The sequence below is a fragment of the Neovison vison genome, chromosome 5 (genome assembly GCF_020171115.1).
Source record: "Neovison vison isolate M4711 chromosome 5, ASM_NN_V1, whole genome shotgun sequence".
Classification (NCBI taxonomy): Eukaryota; Metazoa; Chordata; class Mammalia; order Carnivora; family Mustelidae; genus Neogale; species Neogale vison.
The window spans coordinates 3,409,283-3,425,105 of NC_058095.1; the positions used below are offsets into that span (position 1 = coordinate 3,409,283).

Consider the following 15,823-nt stretch of genomic DNA (forward strand, 5'->3'; position numbering starts at 1 on the left):
TCCCCGCTCTTAACTTCCCGGTCACCTCTCACGCGAGCACACGCCACCACTCGCCCCAGGGCCACGACGGTCCAGCCAGGGCAGACAGCCAGGACCCCCATGTCCCTCCCTGCCCCCAGCCCACGCCCAGCGGAAGAGCAGCCATTCGAAGGGGACCCCGTCGCCTGGCTTGGTCGGGTCAGAGGCTTCGAGCGGCTCCGGAGACGGGCGGGGAGTGAGCCCCCCGGACGCGAGCTGCGTCCGCGTCTCTGGGCACCGGGCAGCTGACCGCGCTGTAAGGCCACAATGACCATCACGCCGGATGTCAGGCTGGAGTACGTAGAGGGCATCGCGTCCCTCATTCTGAAGTTCAAGCCAGACAAGTGGAGCAAGCTGATCGGGGCCGAGGAGAACATGGCCTTATTCACCGAGTTCTTTGAGAAGTCGGACGTTCTGGTTCTGGTGCTGACGCTCAGTCCCGCCGGCATGATCATCCCCTGCCTGGGCTTCCCTGCCTCCCTCAAGTCCAAGGGCGTCTACTTCATCAAGAAGGGACGGGAGAACATCAGTAAGAACACCTACAAGGACCAGCTCATCTACGGGGACATAAGCCCGGCGCCCGTGGAACAGCTGATCGCCGTCGTGGAGGAGGTGGGTGCCCCGGGGGGGGCGGCTGCGCTGGGGAACCATCTCTGTTCCTCGCCCCGTCGGTGAGTGGCCTAGAGCCCTGCAGCCCACGGGCCAGCAGCGTTGGGCTCCCTGGGAGCGGGTCAGAGGCTCTGGTGTGCAGACACCCCGCATTCGACCAGACCTGCAGGCGGTGCTGTGCCCCCGAGGGCTGAGAAGCCCCAGCCAGCACCGAGGCCAGCGCCGAGACCAAGCACGGTCTCCATAGGAGCTCAGGGTGCCCCGGGCACGGCCCCTGCCCGCAGCGCCAGAGGGTGGGGGTCGCTTGGTCCCGGTAGACGGGTTCCCCAGCTCTGAGACTTTGAGTGAGGACTCCGGCCAGTCTGCCCTCGCACTGGGAAGAGGATCCTGGCCGGCCTGGAGCGGGAGGGCTCGGGCATCCGTGTGAGTCGGCTGGGGCGGCCACGACAAGGGACCACAGTCCTGGGGGGTGGAGGTCCCAGACCCAGGCGAGGGCAGGGCCTGTTCCTTCTGTAGCCTTTCTCCTGGGCTTGTAGACGCTGTCTCCTCCCCATGTCCTCACCTGGTTGTCCCTCTGTCTGTCTGTGTCCACACCTCTCCTTATAAGGACACCGGTCACGTGGGGTTTGGGCCCACTCATGGGGCTTCATTTTCACTTAGTCCCCTCTTGAAAGGCTTATCTCCAAAGACAGCCACAGCCAGAGGGGCTGGGGTTGGGGCTTCAACATGCAAACCTGGGGGGCCCGGCTTGGCCCCTAACAGCCCTCCAAGGCAGCACGGGCCATCTGCTTTCAGCAAGCCCTGTGAGTCACTGCTCAGACACCTGAGGCTCCCTTCTCAGAGGTGGCTTTGCTGCTGGGCCATCGCCCTGCGTCTGCAGGCCCCTCCTGGCCACGCCTCCTTTTGGCGTGGACTCCGTTTCTCCGGGAGGGCTCCAGGCACCGAGGGCTCCGCGTTCCTCCTGGGAGCCACCGGGTCGGAGGAGGCCTGGGCGCGCGTAAGGAGCCGTTCCCCTCCAGGTGCTCTACTCTCTGTTAAACCAAAGCGAAAACTTGAGCGGTTGGCCCCGGGTGGCCTCGGAAGACATTGTGAAGCAAGTGCACAAGCTGAAGAACGAGATGTTTGTGATGGGGGGCAAGATCAAAGGGAAGACCCTGCTGCCCATCCCCGAGCATCTGGGGAGTCTGGACGGCACGCTGGAGTCCATGGAGAGGTAGGCGGCCCAACCCAGGCTCCTGGCCGGCTGGAAGAGTCGCTGACCCGTGACCCCCCAGGGAGGAAACATGAGAGGGCAGCCGGTACCGTGTGGTTTGGCTGAGTCTGAGGTCAAAGGCACGCAGGCAGGACAGGAAGGGCTACTGGAGCCCCTCCCCCATCGTGTGTGGTTGGTACCACAGTCTGGGTGTCCCATGCCCGGCAGCTGGTGTCACACAGCCAGGAAAGGGGGCATCCAGATTTAGGACGTGGGTGCTGAGGGGCACTAGGGGTGCAGAAGGGGTTTTCAGCAGGTAGAGACCGTGAATCTAAGTAGTAGTGCTGCCATCCCGGAGGCCCCGGGACACACAAGGACTCCACAGCCCCCGCACCTGCCCGACCTCCGTTTGCAGCTGGCTGGAGTGGGGGCTCTTGGAGCAGCTGCCGGTGGCACTGTGTTCCGTGTACACACATCGGGGGGACGGCCCCTGGGGGGCTCACTGTGCAGGCAGGTCCTCCACTGGGAGTGGTCCGCAGACCTCCCCACCCCCGCCGCTTGTGTCTGTGTGACCCCAGTGAGGACGGCCGGGAGAGCCACCGTGGACATGGGCTTCATGCCACGCTTGGCCTCCCTGAGCTGGATCTGGGCACTTCCCCAGCCTCCCCGGGGTGGCTGTGCGCAGCGTGGGACGGGGGCGAGATGGGGCCTGCTGCCCCAAGGGCCGCCGGGGAGGGCAGCGCTGGCAGGACCCATCCCTGCGGCTGGGAGAGCGTCCTGCCCCCCCCCCACCTGCCGCGCAGGATCCCCTCTGCTCTGGACAACTCGCTGCTGCACGCCATCGAGACCATCATCATCGACTGGTCGCACCAGATCCGGGACGTGCTGAGCAAGGACTCGGCCCAGCCCCTGCTGGACGGCCTCCACCCCCTGCCCCGAGTGGAGTTTGAGTTCTGGGACGCTCGGCTGATGAATCTCAAATACATCCACGAGCAGGTGACCGTCTCCCCACCCTGCAGGGGTGACCCGGTCTCTGTGGCTTTGCAGCCAAGGGCCCATGGGCCGGCCAGGCCGATTCCTAAGCCATGCAGCCCTCTGCGCGGGCCCCCAGGACGCTGGAGGGGACCCAGAGAACCCGCGCGCGGAAGTCCTGGGCTCCAGCGGCCGTGGGGTAAGGCGTCTTTTGCGTGGGGACTTCGAGTCCCTCTGGAGAGGCTCATGTTCCTGTTCTCTGTGTCAGCTGAACAGGCCCAAAGTGAACAAAATAGTTGAGATCCTGGAAAAAGCCAGGAGCTGCTACTGGCCAGCCCTGCAAAACGTGTACATGAACGTCATGGACGGTGAGCGGGGGAAGCGGCGGGAGCCTTTGGCGGTGGGGTGGGGGGGCTGCCCACCCGCGGCTTCCTCCGGGGAAGGTCCTGGGTCTTTAGGGAGCAGGTGTCCCTGCACACGGGGCCTCCCGACCCCATCTCTGACCGCCGGAGGTGTGCGAGCCCTGGTCCTCGTTCCGTGCAGGCCTGAAGGAGGCCAGCGACATTGTTCTGTACCTGAAGCCTCTGCGGGTCCTGCTGGAGGAGATGGAGCAGGCCGACTTCACAGCGGTGCGCCGGCCCGAGGACGGCCGCTCGTAGGGGCGGGTCTGGTGTCTTAGGGGCGCGGGGGCTGTGGGCTTCCTTGCCGGGAGGGGCTGCGTGGTCCTGGGGACTGCCTCCTCCTTCGCCTCTGGGGGTCCCCCCCCCCCCCACCGCCGACCCGGAGCCGCAGGGGGCGGAGAGTGCACGCCCGCCCGTCTCCCCGCAGCTCCCGACCTTCATTGTGAAGGTTCTCTACACCATCTGCTTCATCTGGGCCACGTCCGAGTACTACAACACACCCTCCAGGGTCATCGTCCTCCTGCAGGAATTCTGCAACCAGATCATCGAGATGGTAACCCGCCTGCCACGCCGCCCTCTCCTCCCGACGGGGGCCTCTCCCTTTCTGCTCCCCGCTTCCCCGCTGCCTGTGTTCCTGGGCAGTTTTTTGTTTGTTTATTTGTTTAAGATTTATTTTATTTATTTGGGGGGAGAGAGGGAGGGAGAGAGAGCGCGCATGTGCTCGTTGAGCAGGGGGAGAAGCGGAGGGACAGAAAGCCCACGTAGCCCACTGAGCCCAGAACCCGACACGGGACTCGATCCCAGGACTCTGGGATCCCAACCACGGCATGCGGGCGCCCCTCCTGGGCAGTTTAAAAACAGGCCAAGACTGGGCCCCCCGGGGCTACAGACGGGGCAGTGTCAGCCCAATCGGCCCCGCCCTGGGAGGGAGGACGAAAGGACGCGGCCAGGGTCGTGGGGTTTCTCTGCGGCGACACGGAGCTGCCTCCTGTCTCCCGCAGCACAGACTCCCTGGCTCCCTCCCTTTTCACAAGCGCCTGCCTTCGCCGGCCGCCAGTGTCTGCGTGTGCGCTGCCTGCGTGTGTGGAAATGGTGCCTGCTGCCCGGGAGGGCACGGTGGGCGAGATCCTGGCGCCCCGGGCAGGACTGGATTTCCCGGGCTGGGGGGGCTCCCAGTCATCTGGGACCAGAACCTGTCTCTGCTGCAGCCGTATCAGGGGGCTGCGGGGCCAGGCAGGGAGGCAGCCCAGCCTCCTGGGAACAGCCCGGCAGCCGCGGACCGGTTGGGACGGGGACCTCAGGGACAGCTGATGTGTCCGAAGGAGCGGACCGTGGGCCCTGGGTCGGGCTGTTTGTAGTCTGCCGAGCGGCCGGCCTGGACGTCACCGCAGAGGGCTTGTGTAGACCACGCGATGTCTTCTCCTCTGCCCAGACGCGCACTTTCCTGAGCCCAGAAGAGGTTCTGAAAGGCTTGCAGGGAGAGACGGAGGAGGTTCTGGGCAGCATCTCTCTGTCCGTGAGCATTCTGAAGGAGCTCTACCGCACCTACGATTTCTGCTGCACAAACATGAAGCTTTTCTTTAAGGTCAGGCCTGGTTTCCGAGCAAGATCAAGGACATGTGGGCGCCGGTCCCGTGGGCAAAGGCGGGGAAGTTTGAGGCCCACACGGCCTCCTCCTTTCGGTCTCTCTTGTAGGACAAGAAGCCGGTGCCCTGGGAATTTCCTTCTTCTCTGGCCTTTTCCAGGATGAATGACTTCTTCCGTCGCATCCAGACCATTGAGGTAAAGGCAAGCTGCGGTTCAGGCCGACCTCAGCAGAGCTGTGTCTCCCGTCCGCGTCCCAGGCAGGAGAACAAAAGCCACACCCAAGCGTCCGCGCTGTGGGGAAACCGAGTCAGGGGCCGGCCTCCTCCCTGCCCGGTCGTCGGCAAAGAACAAAAGTGGCCCATCTGGGGAAGCTTCTCCCCCGGCCCATGCCTTGTTGATGGCGAATTACACGGGCATCGCCAGGAAGCTGGGTGGCCGTGGGCGCGGGTTGGCGGGCTCGGTGAGGGCAAGTGGGGGGAGGTGGCAGGACCCTGCGGAAGGACTGTCAGACACACGGACGGACACAGAGCAAATGAGCATCTTTAACTGGTCCAAGACGGCGGCTGAGGAGCCGGGCAGGCGAGCGGCGTCAACGCGTGGGCAGGACGAGAGAGTTTTGCTTTTTGTTTGTGATCTTCCGTGTGGTTGTTTGACCTTTGCACACAGACTACTCACACCGTTAGAAGGGGAAAATCACCCTGGGATCCTGGAGCACGGGTTTTTCCCGTGGTCTCTGCCCTCTGCAGTGGCTTTGGCCCGGCCTGGCTGGTCTGCACAGCCGGGGGCAGGTGGACCGGGCCCACTTAGGACGGCAAATTCGCATCACAGCGTTCCTCGTGCCCAGAGCTCCCAGGTCCTGCGTCGGGGAGAGCTGGCTGGGAAAGGAGGTCGCCCGGCTGTCCCCTCCCCGCTCCGGCCGCACGAGCCCCGAGCTCAGGGCGTGCGACCCTGCGGATCCTTCTCGTTGGGTCTGCTCTGGTGACGGCACTCGGGGACGAGGGCCCCTGGCCCGGCGCTGGCTGGGGGGCGTGGCGTGAGACCACGCGAGCGTCCCACGTGGGGTCCCCCAAGGAGCCTTGGGGATCCAGATTGGGAAACGGGAGCCTCACACAGACGCAGGGGGTAATGCGTGAGGGCACCGGATGTGATGAAACGCCAGAGGAGGAGCGCGGAGAGTTCCGGAAAGGAAAGCACCGCCGGGGGCCCAGATAGCAGGAGACGCTTCCAGGAGGAGACAAGGCAAAAGCCCCAAGTCGGAGGAAGTAGGACTTGGAGGTGCCTCCGTCGGGCGTCCCCTGCAGGAGGGGGGACCCTTTCCGATGGCCGTTGGGGCCGGGTCTGAGTGCCGAGGGCCTTCCAGGAAGCAGAGGATTTGGCGCGGAGTCCGGCATGAGGAACCTCCCGCGGTTCCGACGGCTTCGCACCACAGCTGAGGACTGGGGGGCCCCAGGAGAGCGGGTCTGTGTAGAGGGGCTTTCGGCCAGAGTGGGGTCCGGACAAGAGCCCTGCCTCGTTTCCACCTTCTCCGTGTTCACAGCTTAGCAAGGACTCGCGGGGCCCCCGCTTCTGTCTCCTTGTTGTCCCAGAAAGGTCTTCAGAGGACAGAAATAAACAGGGTGTCCCCCCCCCACCTTGCTGCCGGGTGGCCCGGCTCGGTGGCCTGTTCTCGCTCCCTGGCTCCTCCCCGCTGGGGGGCAGTGACTGACCTGCTGGGTTGAGTTAAGAAGATTCCTGGGTTCCTTTTTCCTCCACCAGGATCTTTATAAAACAGCTATTGAGTTTCTGAAGCTGGAGAAGATCGAGCTCGGGGGCGTGAGGGGGAACATCCTCGGCAGCATGGTCACGCAGATTTACGACGAGGTCTTCGAGCTGGTCAAGGTGTTTGCCGAATGCAAATATGACCCCTTGGACCCTGGAGATTCGGTACGTCGGGGGTGGGGAGGAGGCTTGGCTGGACCTATGTCAGATGCCCCAGGAATGGGGAGACACGTGGAGGGAGTGTGGGTCATGTTCTGAAGATGTCTCCGAAACCAGCTGCCCGTGGGGGGGTCCCCATGACCCTGAACACCCTCAGGCGGAGCCCCGAAACCTGCCGTCATGGTGGGGGGGAAGGTCCGAGAGAGCACCCCACCCCCGGCTTTGCGTGCTGACCACCAGGCAAAACAAACAAACAAACAAAAAACTGGTTACCGGTTTTAATTCACTTTCAGGGTTTCGACGAAGATTACGCAGATTTTGAGACCAAAATTCAAGACCTGGACAGGCGGCTGGCCACGATCTTCTGCCAAGCATTCGACGACTGTAGCTCTATCGAGTCCGGTGCGAAGGTCGGTGTGGGCCGGGGCCTGCAGGCTGCGAGCCGTCATCCGGGGGCCCCCCAGGGCGGACCAGGTGGTGCGGCCATCGTGGGGGGCTCCGCTGGGTTCGGTGGCCGCACGTAGAGTCAGGAAAGGGAATGAGGGTGAGGGACAGTGGCTTCACTGCTTCTCACTTGTATGGGTGTCCCCTCCTTCTCACCCGCCGCTCCCCTGCTGGAAGGGACCAAAGGTCAGAGGCACAGTTGCCATGAAAACACAGCCCGGACCCTCTTTGACCCGCTGAGTCGCATTTGCACCCTCTTTGACATGTGAGACCCCGCAAGCCGCCCGACACCCTTACTGGGGAGCCGCCTCTGGGTGGCGGCAGGCTGGCCGGGACTTGTCGCCCTTCGTGGGTGCTTTTCTATACTGACCCAAGTTGCGAGCGTAAAGCATGCAGCACTTTTACCGAGAAAAAGGAAACGATGTTATAGAAGAGATGGTTAAAAAGAGATGGTCAGAAAGCACTAGAACTCCTGGACACCATCAGCTCAAGAGAGACACACAAATGCCGATTCCCGAGTATGTGGGAGTTTGACCTTGTGAGCCCCTGGGAAAGCCGCTGGGAAAGCAGCAGCAAGGCGGCAACTGCCTCCTGCCGAGCTGGTTAGATGGTGAGGAGCTGGGCAGGCCGGTGTGCCGCAGTCCCCACCGCTCCCTATTGTCCCAGCCCCGCCCTTCTTCCTGCATTTCTCTGGCCTGCTTTGCCCAGGACAAACCACCAAGGGGGGATCCCTGGAGACGGATCTACAGTTCATGTCAAGAACAGGGACTGAGCATTCAAATGAGTGAATATGTGTGCGTACGTGAGTGGCTTTTGTCTATCTGCCTAGTGTTACACGTGTTTTCCAACCAGGTCGCTCAGTAGGTCTGAGCTGCCTCGTCCCTTCGCTTGGCAAAGCCTCGGTTGCTGCGGGCAGTTTGGTGCCCACAGGAGACGCCCCATGGTTATTATTGGACCTTAGGTCCCAGGCCGTGTGCTAAGCTCGTTACCTGCATTATCCATCCCATTTTTGCTTGGACAAGTCAAGACGCCTGCCCAGGGCCACACAGTCCACCGGTTCGTAGGAGAGCAAGGACCCAAGACCATTCCTGAGGTGGCCAGGCGGGAAGGCAGTGGGCATGGCCTGGGCAGCTCAGGGTACTGGCCGTCTTTCTGGATCCCCCCAACACAGATGCCAGGACATTCCTTTGTGTTTTAGACATCGTTTTTTAAAAAATGCAAATACAAGGGAACTTGAGAGTCTGCCTTGGAAGGAGCAGTTGGGTTTGAGATAGTGTTGGTCCTCCCTGCGGAGCACCAGTGAGTGAAAACCCACACAGCACCTCAACGCTGTTCCCTCCTCTGGAACGCCCCTCCCCCCAAGCAGCTGCCCCGGCCACCTCACAGGCAGGCGAGGCCTTCCCCATCCATAGCTACCTGCCGCACCCCCCCCCAGGTGTGTATTGATCTCTCCGCGTCTGTTGTCTTCCCGACTAGATTATCAACTCTCTGGGGGCAGGCACTTGATTTGGACACACAGTTGGTGCTTCCGAGCTTTCCCCGTGGAGGGAACTGGCTCCAGCTGCGGGAGGGGAGGTGTCCTGGGGTCACAGGGCTCCAAGGCTGCCCGTGTGGAAGGTCCCCGAGCACAGGTTTCTAGCCAGGCCTGTAACCTGGAAAGACCCCCCACCTCCCCGCTGTGATGGGGTCTCGAAACTCAAAGATGGCGTGGGAGCTCGCCGAGGGCGGGCGAGGGGGGCGGGTAGCCTGCTTCATGTCCTGCGCTGTTGTCTAGTCCAGGGCAAGGATCTGGGCTGTGGGGGCCAAACCAGCAAGCCCGTTGCCTTCGTGATCAGGGGTCGGGGCAGCACTCCGAGGGGCGAGGTGGCTGGGAGGAAGCTCCCCCCGACCCCCAGGCGCCCGCAGGACCACACCCCACACCCCATCCACCAGGAGCTAAGCCTGCACTTCGGCCTTCCCAGGGAGCTCATCCCCCCTCCTATTACTGGCCTCAATCCGGCATCCAAGTGTGCGACTCTTCCTCCTGGACCCGGGCTTGTTTCCTCTCTCACTTGACACAACCCTGTGCCCTAATGAGGACGGGCCCTGGGGCTCCCTCCGTCCCAGCGCCACCTCCTTCCCTGCAAGTTCCCCAGCTGCCCCCATGCACTTCTCGGTGTCAGGAATTCACACGCAGCCAGGAAAGTTCTAGAGCAATTTTCCAGCAGGGTCTCCTGGCGGAAAATAAAATGAGCTTTCGTCCCAGGAGCCAGGAGCCAGAAACCATGTAGACGTGAAAAAGAGAGGGGAGGGGAGCAGGCGACAAAACGTCAGGAGGGTCGCGAACCCGCAAGATGCACCTTTTTCTCACAAGAGCACAGGTCGCTTTTGCAGGAAGCGGCACCAGCGACCCCGAGCGTCCCCAGACCCCTGAGGGGAGCTGAGAGCATCTGGGTTCGGTTTCTCCCAGCATCTAGCTGCCCTGCCTGGCTTTTGGGGCCCCGCAGATCTCTCGTCTTTTTTCTGCAGCCCCATCTCCCTCTTGCCCGAAAAGGCCATTTTGGGGACCCGTCCTAGTCTTCACACCAAAAACTGGGCCAAATCCAAGACAGGGTCCAGTGCCCTTAGGCACTCAGGGCTGGGCGACTGTGTGGTCTGAGCGCCATTGGCTCCCGTTTGCCTCGAGGGCGGCTCTCCTGGCCTAGGTCTGGCTGACCTCGGGCTGGCCGTGGAGCTTCCAGAAATCTCTTTCTCCAGGTTCTAGGAAGACCCCGTCCCCACCCCGTCAGGCCCAGCCCAGGGCCTACACTGCCCCTTGGCTCTTCCACGCCCTGGCCTGGGGTGCTGATCTTTTAGGAAATTCCCAATCTGATTCCAGCCGCCACCGAAAACACCCAGATAAAGTAGCTTCCTTCTTCTACTCAGCTTCTCAATTTGCAAACAACTGCTCCCGTCTAGCAAACCTAGACGGTTGACGAACCCGCTACCTGGAGAGGTTCTCTGCGGCTACTGCTTTCTGAACTGTGCCGGGAGGCCTCCCGGACTAACCCGGGTCAGCGGCAACCAGCTGGCAGGTCTGCAGGCCCAGCCTTTCCTCTCCCGGAAAGGACACGTGACCGGGCACGCGGGCTGTCCCTGTTCCTCAGGGACTCAGGGAACCTGGGCTCAAATCCCCAGGGTCATGGCCTCTCCACGTCCCCAGGCTCCGTCTGGGACTGCCTCCGGTCCTCAGGGGCGGCTTCCCACCCTCGGCCTCCGAGCTCACTTCCTGGGTCCAGACCCCGACGCCCCCCTCCACCCGGGCAGCCTGGCCTCTCCTGGGCCTGCAGTGTCTCCAGACCTCAGACCTACTTGGTGGTGTTGGTGGGCAGCCACGTACCTGGGGCCTCAGCAGAGGCCAACGTGAAAATCACAGAGGCCGAGATGCTCTCTGTCCCAGTGGGGCAGGTGTTCTCGCCCCTGAAGTCTGGCCTCGTGCCTCGTGCCGGCCGCCGCGAGGTGGGGGTGACGTTGGGGCCGGGGGCGGGGGCCCGGGCGATGCGTGTCTCTCGTTCCCCCAGCTCCTGCACGTGTGCGGCGGCCTCCTGGAGCGGCCTCTGATCCTCGCGGAGGTCGTGCTCAGGTACTCGGTCATGCTGGAGCTGTTTGACGCCGAGCTGGACAACACCAAGACCTTGTACGACGCGCAGCTCGTGGCCTCTGCGGACGGGCACGTCCCCCCGATCCACAAGAACATGCCCCCCGTGGCCGGGCAGCTCAAGTGGAGCCTGGAGCTGCAGGAGAGGCTGGAGGCGCCCAGGCGGGACCTGAAGCACATAGAGCACCCGTGAGCCGGGGCGCCGGCCGCGGGGGCCCCCGTGGGCTCGCGCCTCCGCGGCTGTGGGGGAGGGGTGGGGCTCTCCCGGGGCCCCGAGAGCCGGCAGGACGCTCGAGGGGCCCCTCACCGCCGCATCTGGCCGACGGCAGGGTCATGTCCAGCTCGGAGGCCAAGCTCATCTACGAGAAGTACGACGAGATGATAGGGCTGCTGCGGGCCTACCGTGAGAAGACCTACCAGCAGTGGGTGGCCGGCGTGGACCAGGACTGCCACTTCAACCTGGGCCAGCCCCTGATACAGCGGGACCCCGTCACCAGCCTCATCCGGGTCAACTTCAGCAAAGAGGTGGGTGCCGTCCCGCCGCGGGGCGCAGAAGGCGTCCGTGTCAGAGGCCCCGCGGGGACCAGGGCCCCTCGGCAGGTGGGGGTGGGAGGAGCCCCACGCCCGTGGGTGCCGCCGAGCCCAGGCCCCTTCTCCGGAAGCACAGACTTGTGGCGGCTGAGGCCGGGGACCTACTTAGCTGAAGTTTTATTCCTTAAGGATCAGAGTGTGTCTGGGACGCATTTAAGATATGAGACAGGATAGCAGCGTTGCATAGAGCGGCTTCCGTGACGACACTGCCTCAAAGCTTGTCCCAAGCCTTTCGTGGGCTCCCAAGGGGAAACGTCAGTTTGAGGACGGACAGAAACACACAGAGGGAGGTCTTGGCAGGATCTGAACAATGGGCCTTCCGGTGGAGAGAATTCGCCAGGCCAAGTGGAGAGAACTCACGCGTGAGCCGCGCGACCTGTGTCCCAGGGCTGAAACCTGGGTACTGAACCGAGCCCCAGAGACCGCGGTAGGGTGGCCCGGATTCCTGCAAGGAGGCCCCTGCCCTGCTCCAATCCCCCGCAGTGACGTCAGGGAGGCTGATGTGAGGTTCCTTTGAAACCTCCTCTTCCACACAAATTCATTCTTTTTATTTTTTTTAATTTATTTTTTTTAAAGATTTTTATTTTGTTTGTTTGACTGAGATCACAAGTAGGCAGAGAGACAGGCAGAGAGAGAGGGGGAAGCAGGCTCCCTGCCGAGCAGAGATCCCGATGCGGGGCTCGATCCCAGGACCCTGAGATCATGACCTGAGCCGAAGGCAGAGGCTTAACCCACTGAGCCACCCAGGCGCCCCAAATTTCATTCTTTTTAAAGATCAACAAATATTTACTGACCACCTACGTCAGCTATGCGCTTAGGATAAATTAGTGAACCAGACAGACAAAGGTCTCTGTCCTCCTGGAGCTAACCTCTTACTGCGGGAGGAGGGTGGGGAGAAAGAGAGAGAGAAGAAGGGAGGGAGAGAGGGAGAGGGAGCAGGGGAGGGGAGGGAGGGGGTATACATTTGTGTGGAAGCAGCGGGAGGCAATGCTGGGGAGGTGGTGGCGCGTGGGTCGGGTAGAAGGGGCTTCAGCAGAGCTGGAGGACGGGGCACAGGCTGGAGTTCCGGATGTTGGCAGGAGAAGAGGTGAAGGAGGGGTGAGGGGAGGAGGGCGGAGGGCGGGGCACTGAGAGCGCCCAGGGCCATGGAGGAGACTCGCATTTCCGTTCTTAGTTCTGGCCAGAACTGGCAAGTTTGGGAGCAGAGGGGAGCCCTGATGTGGTCTGTGTCTGTCCAGGTCCCCTCCAGGTGCTGGGGCAGGGGTTGGGCAGGCGTCGGCGCGGGAAGACCAGTTAGGAGGCTTTTGCCATAACCCACGAGACAGACCCTGAGAAGGTGGCGGCCCGGGCCAGCGTGGCCGCGACCAGGGTGTGAGCGGCGACTGGGTGTTGTTCACAGAGCCCGTGAGACTGTGAGACTCCGGCCGGGCTGGAAACAGGGTCGTTGAGGAGGACAGGACCAGCCCCAGCCTTTCCGGGCTGGACTGCTGGGGGGACAGAACGGCCACCAGCCAGAGGAGACAAGCAGAGCCGGCCCGTCCCGGAGACGGGGCCACGGCGGGCTGAGCCGTCAGCCGGACATCCGAAGGGAGGCACTGAGTGGGCAGGTGGATACCGGAGCCCGAGGGCGGGAGCGAGGTCTGGGCTGGGGGAGGTCCCTGAGCTGGGAACAGACGCAGACGGACGACACCCTGGGACCCGCCGGCGTGCACATCTCCGGAGCGTCCGGCGAGCCCGGCGGGGGTGACCGGGAGAGTCTGGTGTCCTGAATGCCAGCAGGAGAGCACGCGCCCGGGTCCTGGGGAGTGACCTTCCCTTGTGTTGCTGAGTGCCACACCCCTGGGGCGACGCCCTGACCTCTTCCGCGACTTTCCTTGGCCTGACAGCTGGTGGCAGTCCTGAGAGAGGTCAAGTACTTGGGCTTCCAGCAGCAGAAGGAGATCCCCCGCAGCGCCGAGAGTCTGTTCTCGCAGCGTGAGACCTTCCGGAAGTTTGTGGGCAACTTGGAGCTCATCGTTGGCTGGTACAATGAGGTGAGCCGAGGCCGTTTCATTTCGTTTTATTTGCCCATTTCGGGGTTTTGTTTAGCACAAACGAGGGCGGAGGGTCCCCCAAGGGCAACAGAGAAAGTGAGCACGTTTTCTGTGTCGGGAGGAGGTTCGAGCCCCCCGGGGGCAGCGGTGATGGTAACAGACGCTTCCGCCGAGCTTCGGCTCCTGTTCTGTCTCGGCGACTGCTCCGAGGGGCTTCACTGTCCAAGCTTGTGTCTGCTCTGGGTCACATCAGAGTCGTCCCATTAAGTGCAGTAATGTGTGGCGGGTGGGCATCTCCCGGGATCGGCCGGGGTGACAGGTTTGCCAGCGGCACGCTGCGGGGAGGTGGCGCGGGAGAGCTGCCCACCGCGGTACGCTACATCGGGGCCCGGGGAGGGGGCGGGCGCACATCGGCTCCGTGGATCGAGAATTCCTTTCGGGGGGGGGGGCCTGGGGGGCTCAGCCGGTTGGGCATCCGACTCTTGATCTCGGCTCAGGTCTTGCTCTCGGGGTGGTGAGTTCAAGCCCCCGCTGGGCTCCACCCATTTCGATCGGAGCTGGGGACCTGGTACAAGGAGTTGTGAAAAGGCTGGTTCTGAATAAAGTAACTGAATGGCCTTGGGGTACACGCCCTTCGGGAACCAGGGCTGTTTGCTCAGAGCACCTCCTCTGGGCAAGATATCCCTGGGGGCTGGGTCGGTAATTAGAAGGGGGCCCGGAGAGGCGTGGATTCGGGCCACCGCCCACCACCACCACCCCACCCCGGCCCGCAGATCCCTCCTCTGCCGTCGGGGCCCTGGGACCTTCATTCCTGCCCAAGCCACAGCGGCTTAGGATAGATGTGGCTCTGCATGACTTTCCTGGGGCCGCTGCCACCATTGACCACAGACCAGGTGGCTTCCGACGGCCCACGTTTGCCGTCTCCCGGTTCTGGAGGTCAGAAGTCCGAGATCTGTTTCCCTCTGCCAAAATCAAAGTGTCGGCTGAGTCCCTTCCTCACGGAGGCTCCAGGGGGCTCCTCTGCGTCCTTGCCCTTCCCACCTCCTCAAGGTCACTGCCTTCCCCACTCCACCTTCACAGGACACCCCCCTCCCTTCTACCTTCTCCCCTCCCTCTTCTAAGGACCTTGTGATTGCACTGTCCACCCCCCACCGCCGTAACCCCTGGGTAACCCAGGACGACCTCCGAGTGCCAAGGTCTTTAACTGAATCACACCCGAAAATTCTCTTTTGCACGGCCGCAGATCCCGGAGATTAGGATGTGGATGTCTCTCAGGAGCCAAGGGACCCCCCTGCAGACCCACCCCAATCCGGGAAGGGACCCGCAGGATTCCCTCTCCTTGGATCCCTGGGAACTTGGAGGAGGTGCCAGCCTCCTTCACATGGGCGTCCTGGGGAAGCAGGACGTGACTCTGTTTCTGCTTGTGCTCCGTGTCTCAGTCTGTCCTAAAGATGCTTCTGCTCACAGGTTCCTGGCGCGACGGCCCCTTTCCCAGAGCGGCAGGGCCACGCCTCTGTTGCCTTCCCTGGCCTGTCTTGCAGGGGCCCCGTCCGACACACCCGGGTCCGTCCCGCACGTGGAGGGGGAGCTCCTCCCTCTGCGGTCCTGGAAGGTTCCACCGGAGCTCGCATTTCCCGAGCCCAGCAGGCCCCGTACCTTCCCCTACGACAGCAAGAAACCGCAGCAGTGACTCTGTGAGTCCAAGGGCGTTTCTGGGATCTGGGACTTGCTTACCAAACGTGTGTGGGACGGCGGCCGGAGAATGCCGTGTGTTTGACCGAGCCGGGAAGCTAGTGCCGACCAAGAGATGTCACGAGGGGATCATGAAGGAGGCTGGGGAGGCCAAGGGAGCCCCCCACCCCCGGCAGAAGCGACCTCCTTGAAGAACACGCTGGGACAGCCGAAGGCCAAGTGAAGCGGGCCAGGTGAGGCCGTCACACCGACTCGTCACGGGTCCTCACCGCCTGGACCCACACGACCAGCCCAGAACCAGCCACGGTGCGTGCCGCACTCCAGCCCACGAATCAGGGCCTGGCAGTGACCCCACAAGAGTGTGTCCAATAGAAAGTAAAAGAAGCTCGATTTCATTCATTTCTTGAGATAAAATGTTAACGGTCTCACATGTTTGCGCCGCCAACGACAAAGCACACCAGCGTCTGTCGCACGCGCGCTTCCCTGCCGTGGCTTTCCCCGGAAGCAGCCGTCTCCACACTCAGAGACGGTCACCCTCACCGGCCCCGGAGCCCCTCCCAGCCGCGGCGGGGCCAGAAGTGTCTGTGGGCCCTTTTCAGAGCAGAAGACCTCCCTTCGCCTCCCACCGCGACGAACCAGAAGAAAAAAGCCCAACCAAGTTTATTTTGAATTGAAAACATTGGATCTTGGGACGCCTGGCTGGCTCCGTCGGAGGAGCCAGCAACTCTGGACCTCGGGGCCGTGAGTTCGA

The 15,823-nt window shown here is 62.8% G+C and overlaps 1 protein-coding gene across 1 annotated transcript in view; it reads left to right on the forward strand.

The window, feature by feature from the left end:
- The first annotated feature begins 285 nt into the window (after window positions 1-285).
- DNAH17 (dynein axonemal heavy chain 17) overlaps window positions 286-15,823 on the forward strand; it is a 90,140-nt gene continuing 74,602 nt past the window's right edge. Inside the window, exons 1-13 of the mRNA XM_044247322.1 lie at window positions 286-630; window positions 1,647-1,840; window positions 2,623-2,815; window positions 3,060-3,159; window positions 3,335-3,420; window positions 3,620-3,745; window positions 4,625-4,777; window positions 4,888-4,974; window positions 6,535-6,702; window positions 6,990-7,106; window positions 10,680-10,945; window positions 11,086-11,281; window positions 13,234-13,380. Coding sequence (XP_044103257.1) covers window positions 286-630; window positions 1,647-1,840; window positions 2,623-2,815; window positions 3,060-3,159; window positions 3,335-3,420; window positions 3,620-3,745; window positions 4,625-4,777; window positions 4,888-4,974; window positions 6,535-6,702; window positions 6,990-7,106; window positions 10,680-10,945; window positions 11,086-11,281; window positions 13,234-13,380 — 2,178 coding nt within the window. The remainder of the gene's footprint in view (window positions 631-1,646; window positions 1,841-2,622; window positions 2,816-3,059; window positions 3,160-3,334; window positions 3,421-3,619; window positions 3,746-4,624; window positions 4,778-4,887; window positions 4,975-6,534; window positions 6,703-6,989; window positions 7,107-10,679; window positions 10,946-11,085; window positions 11,282-13,233; window positions 13,381-15,823) is intronic.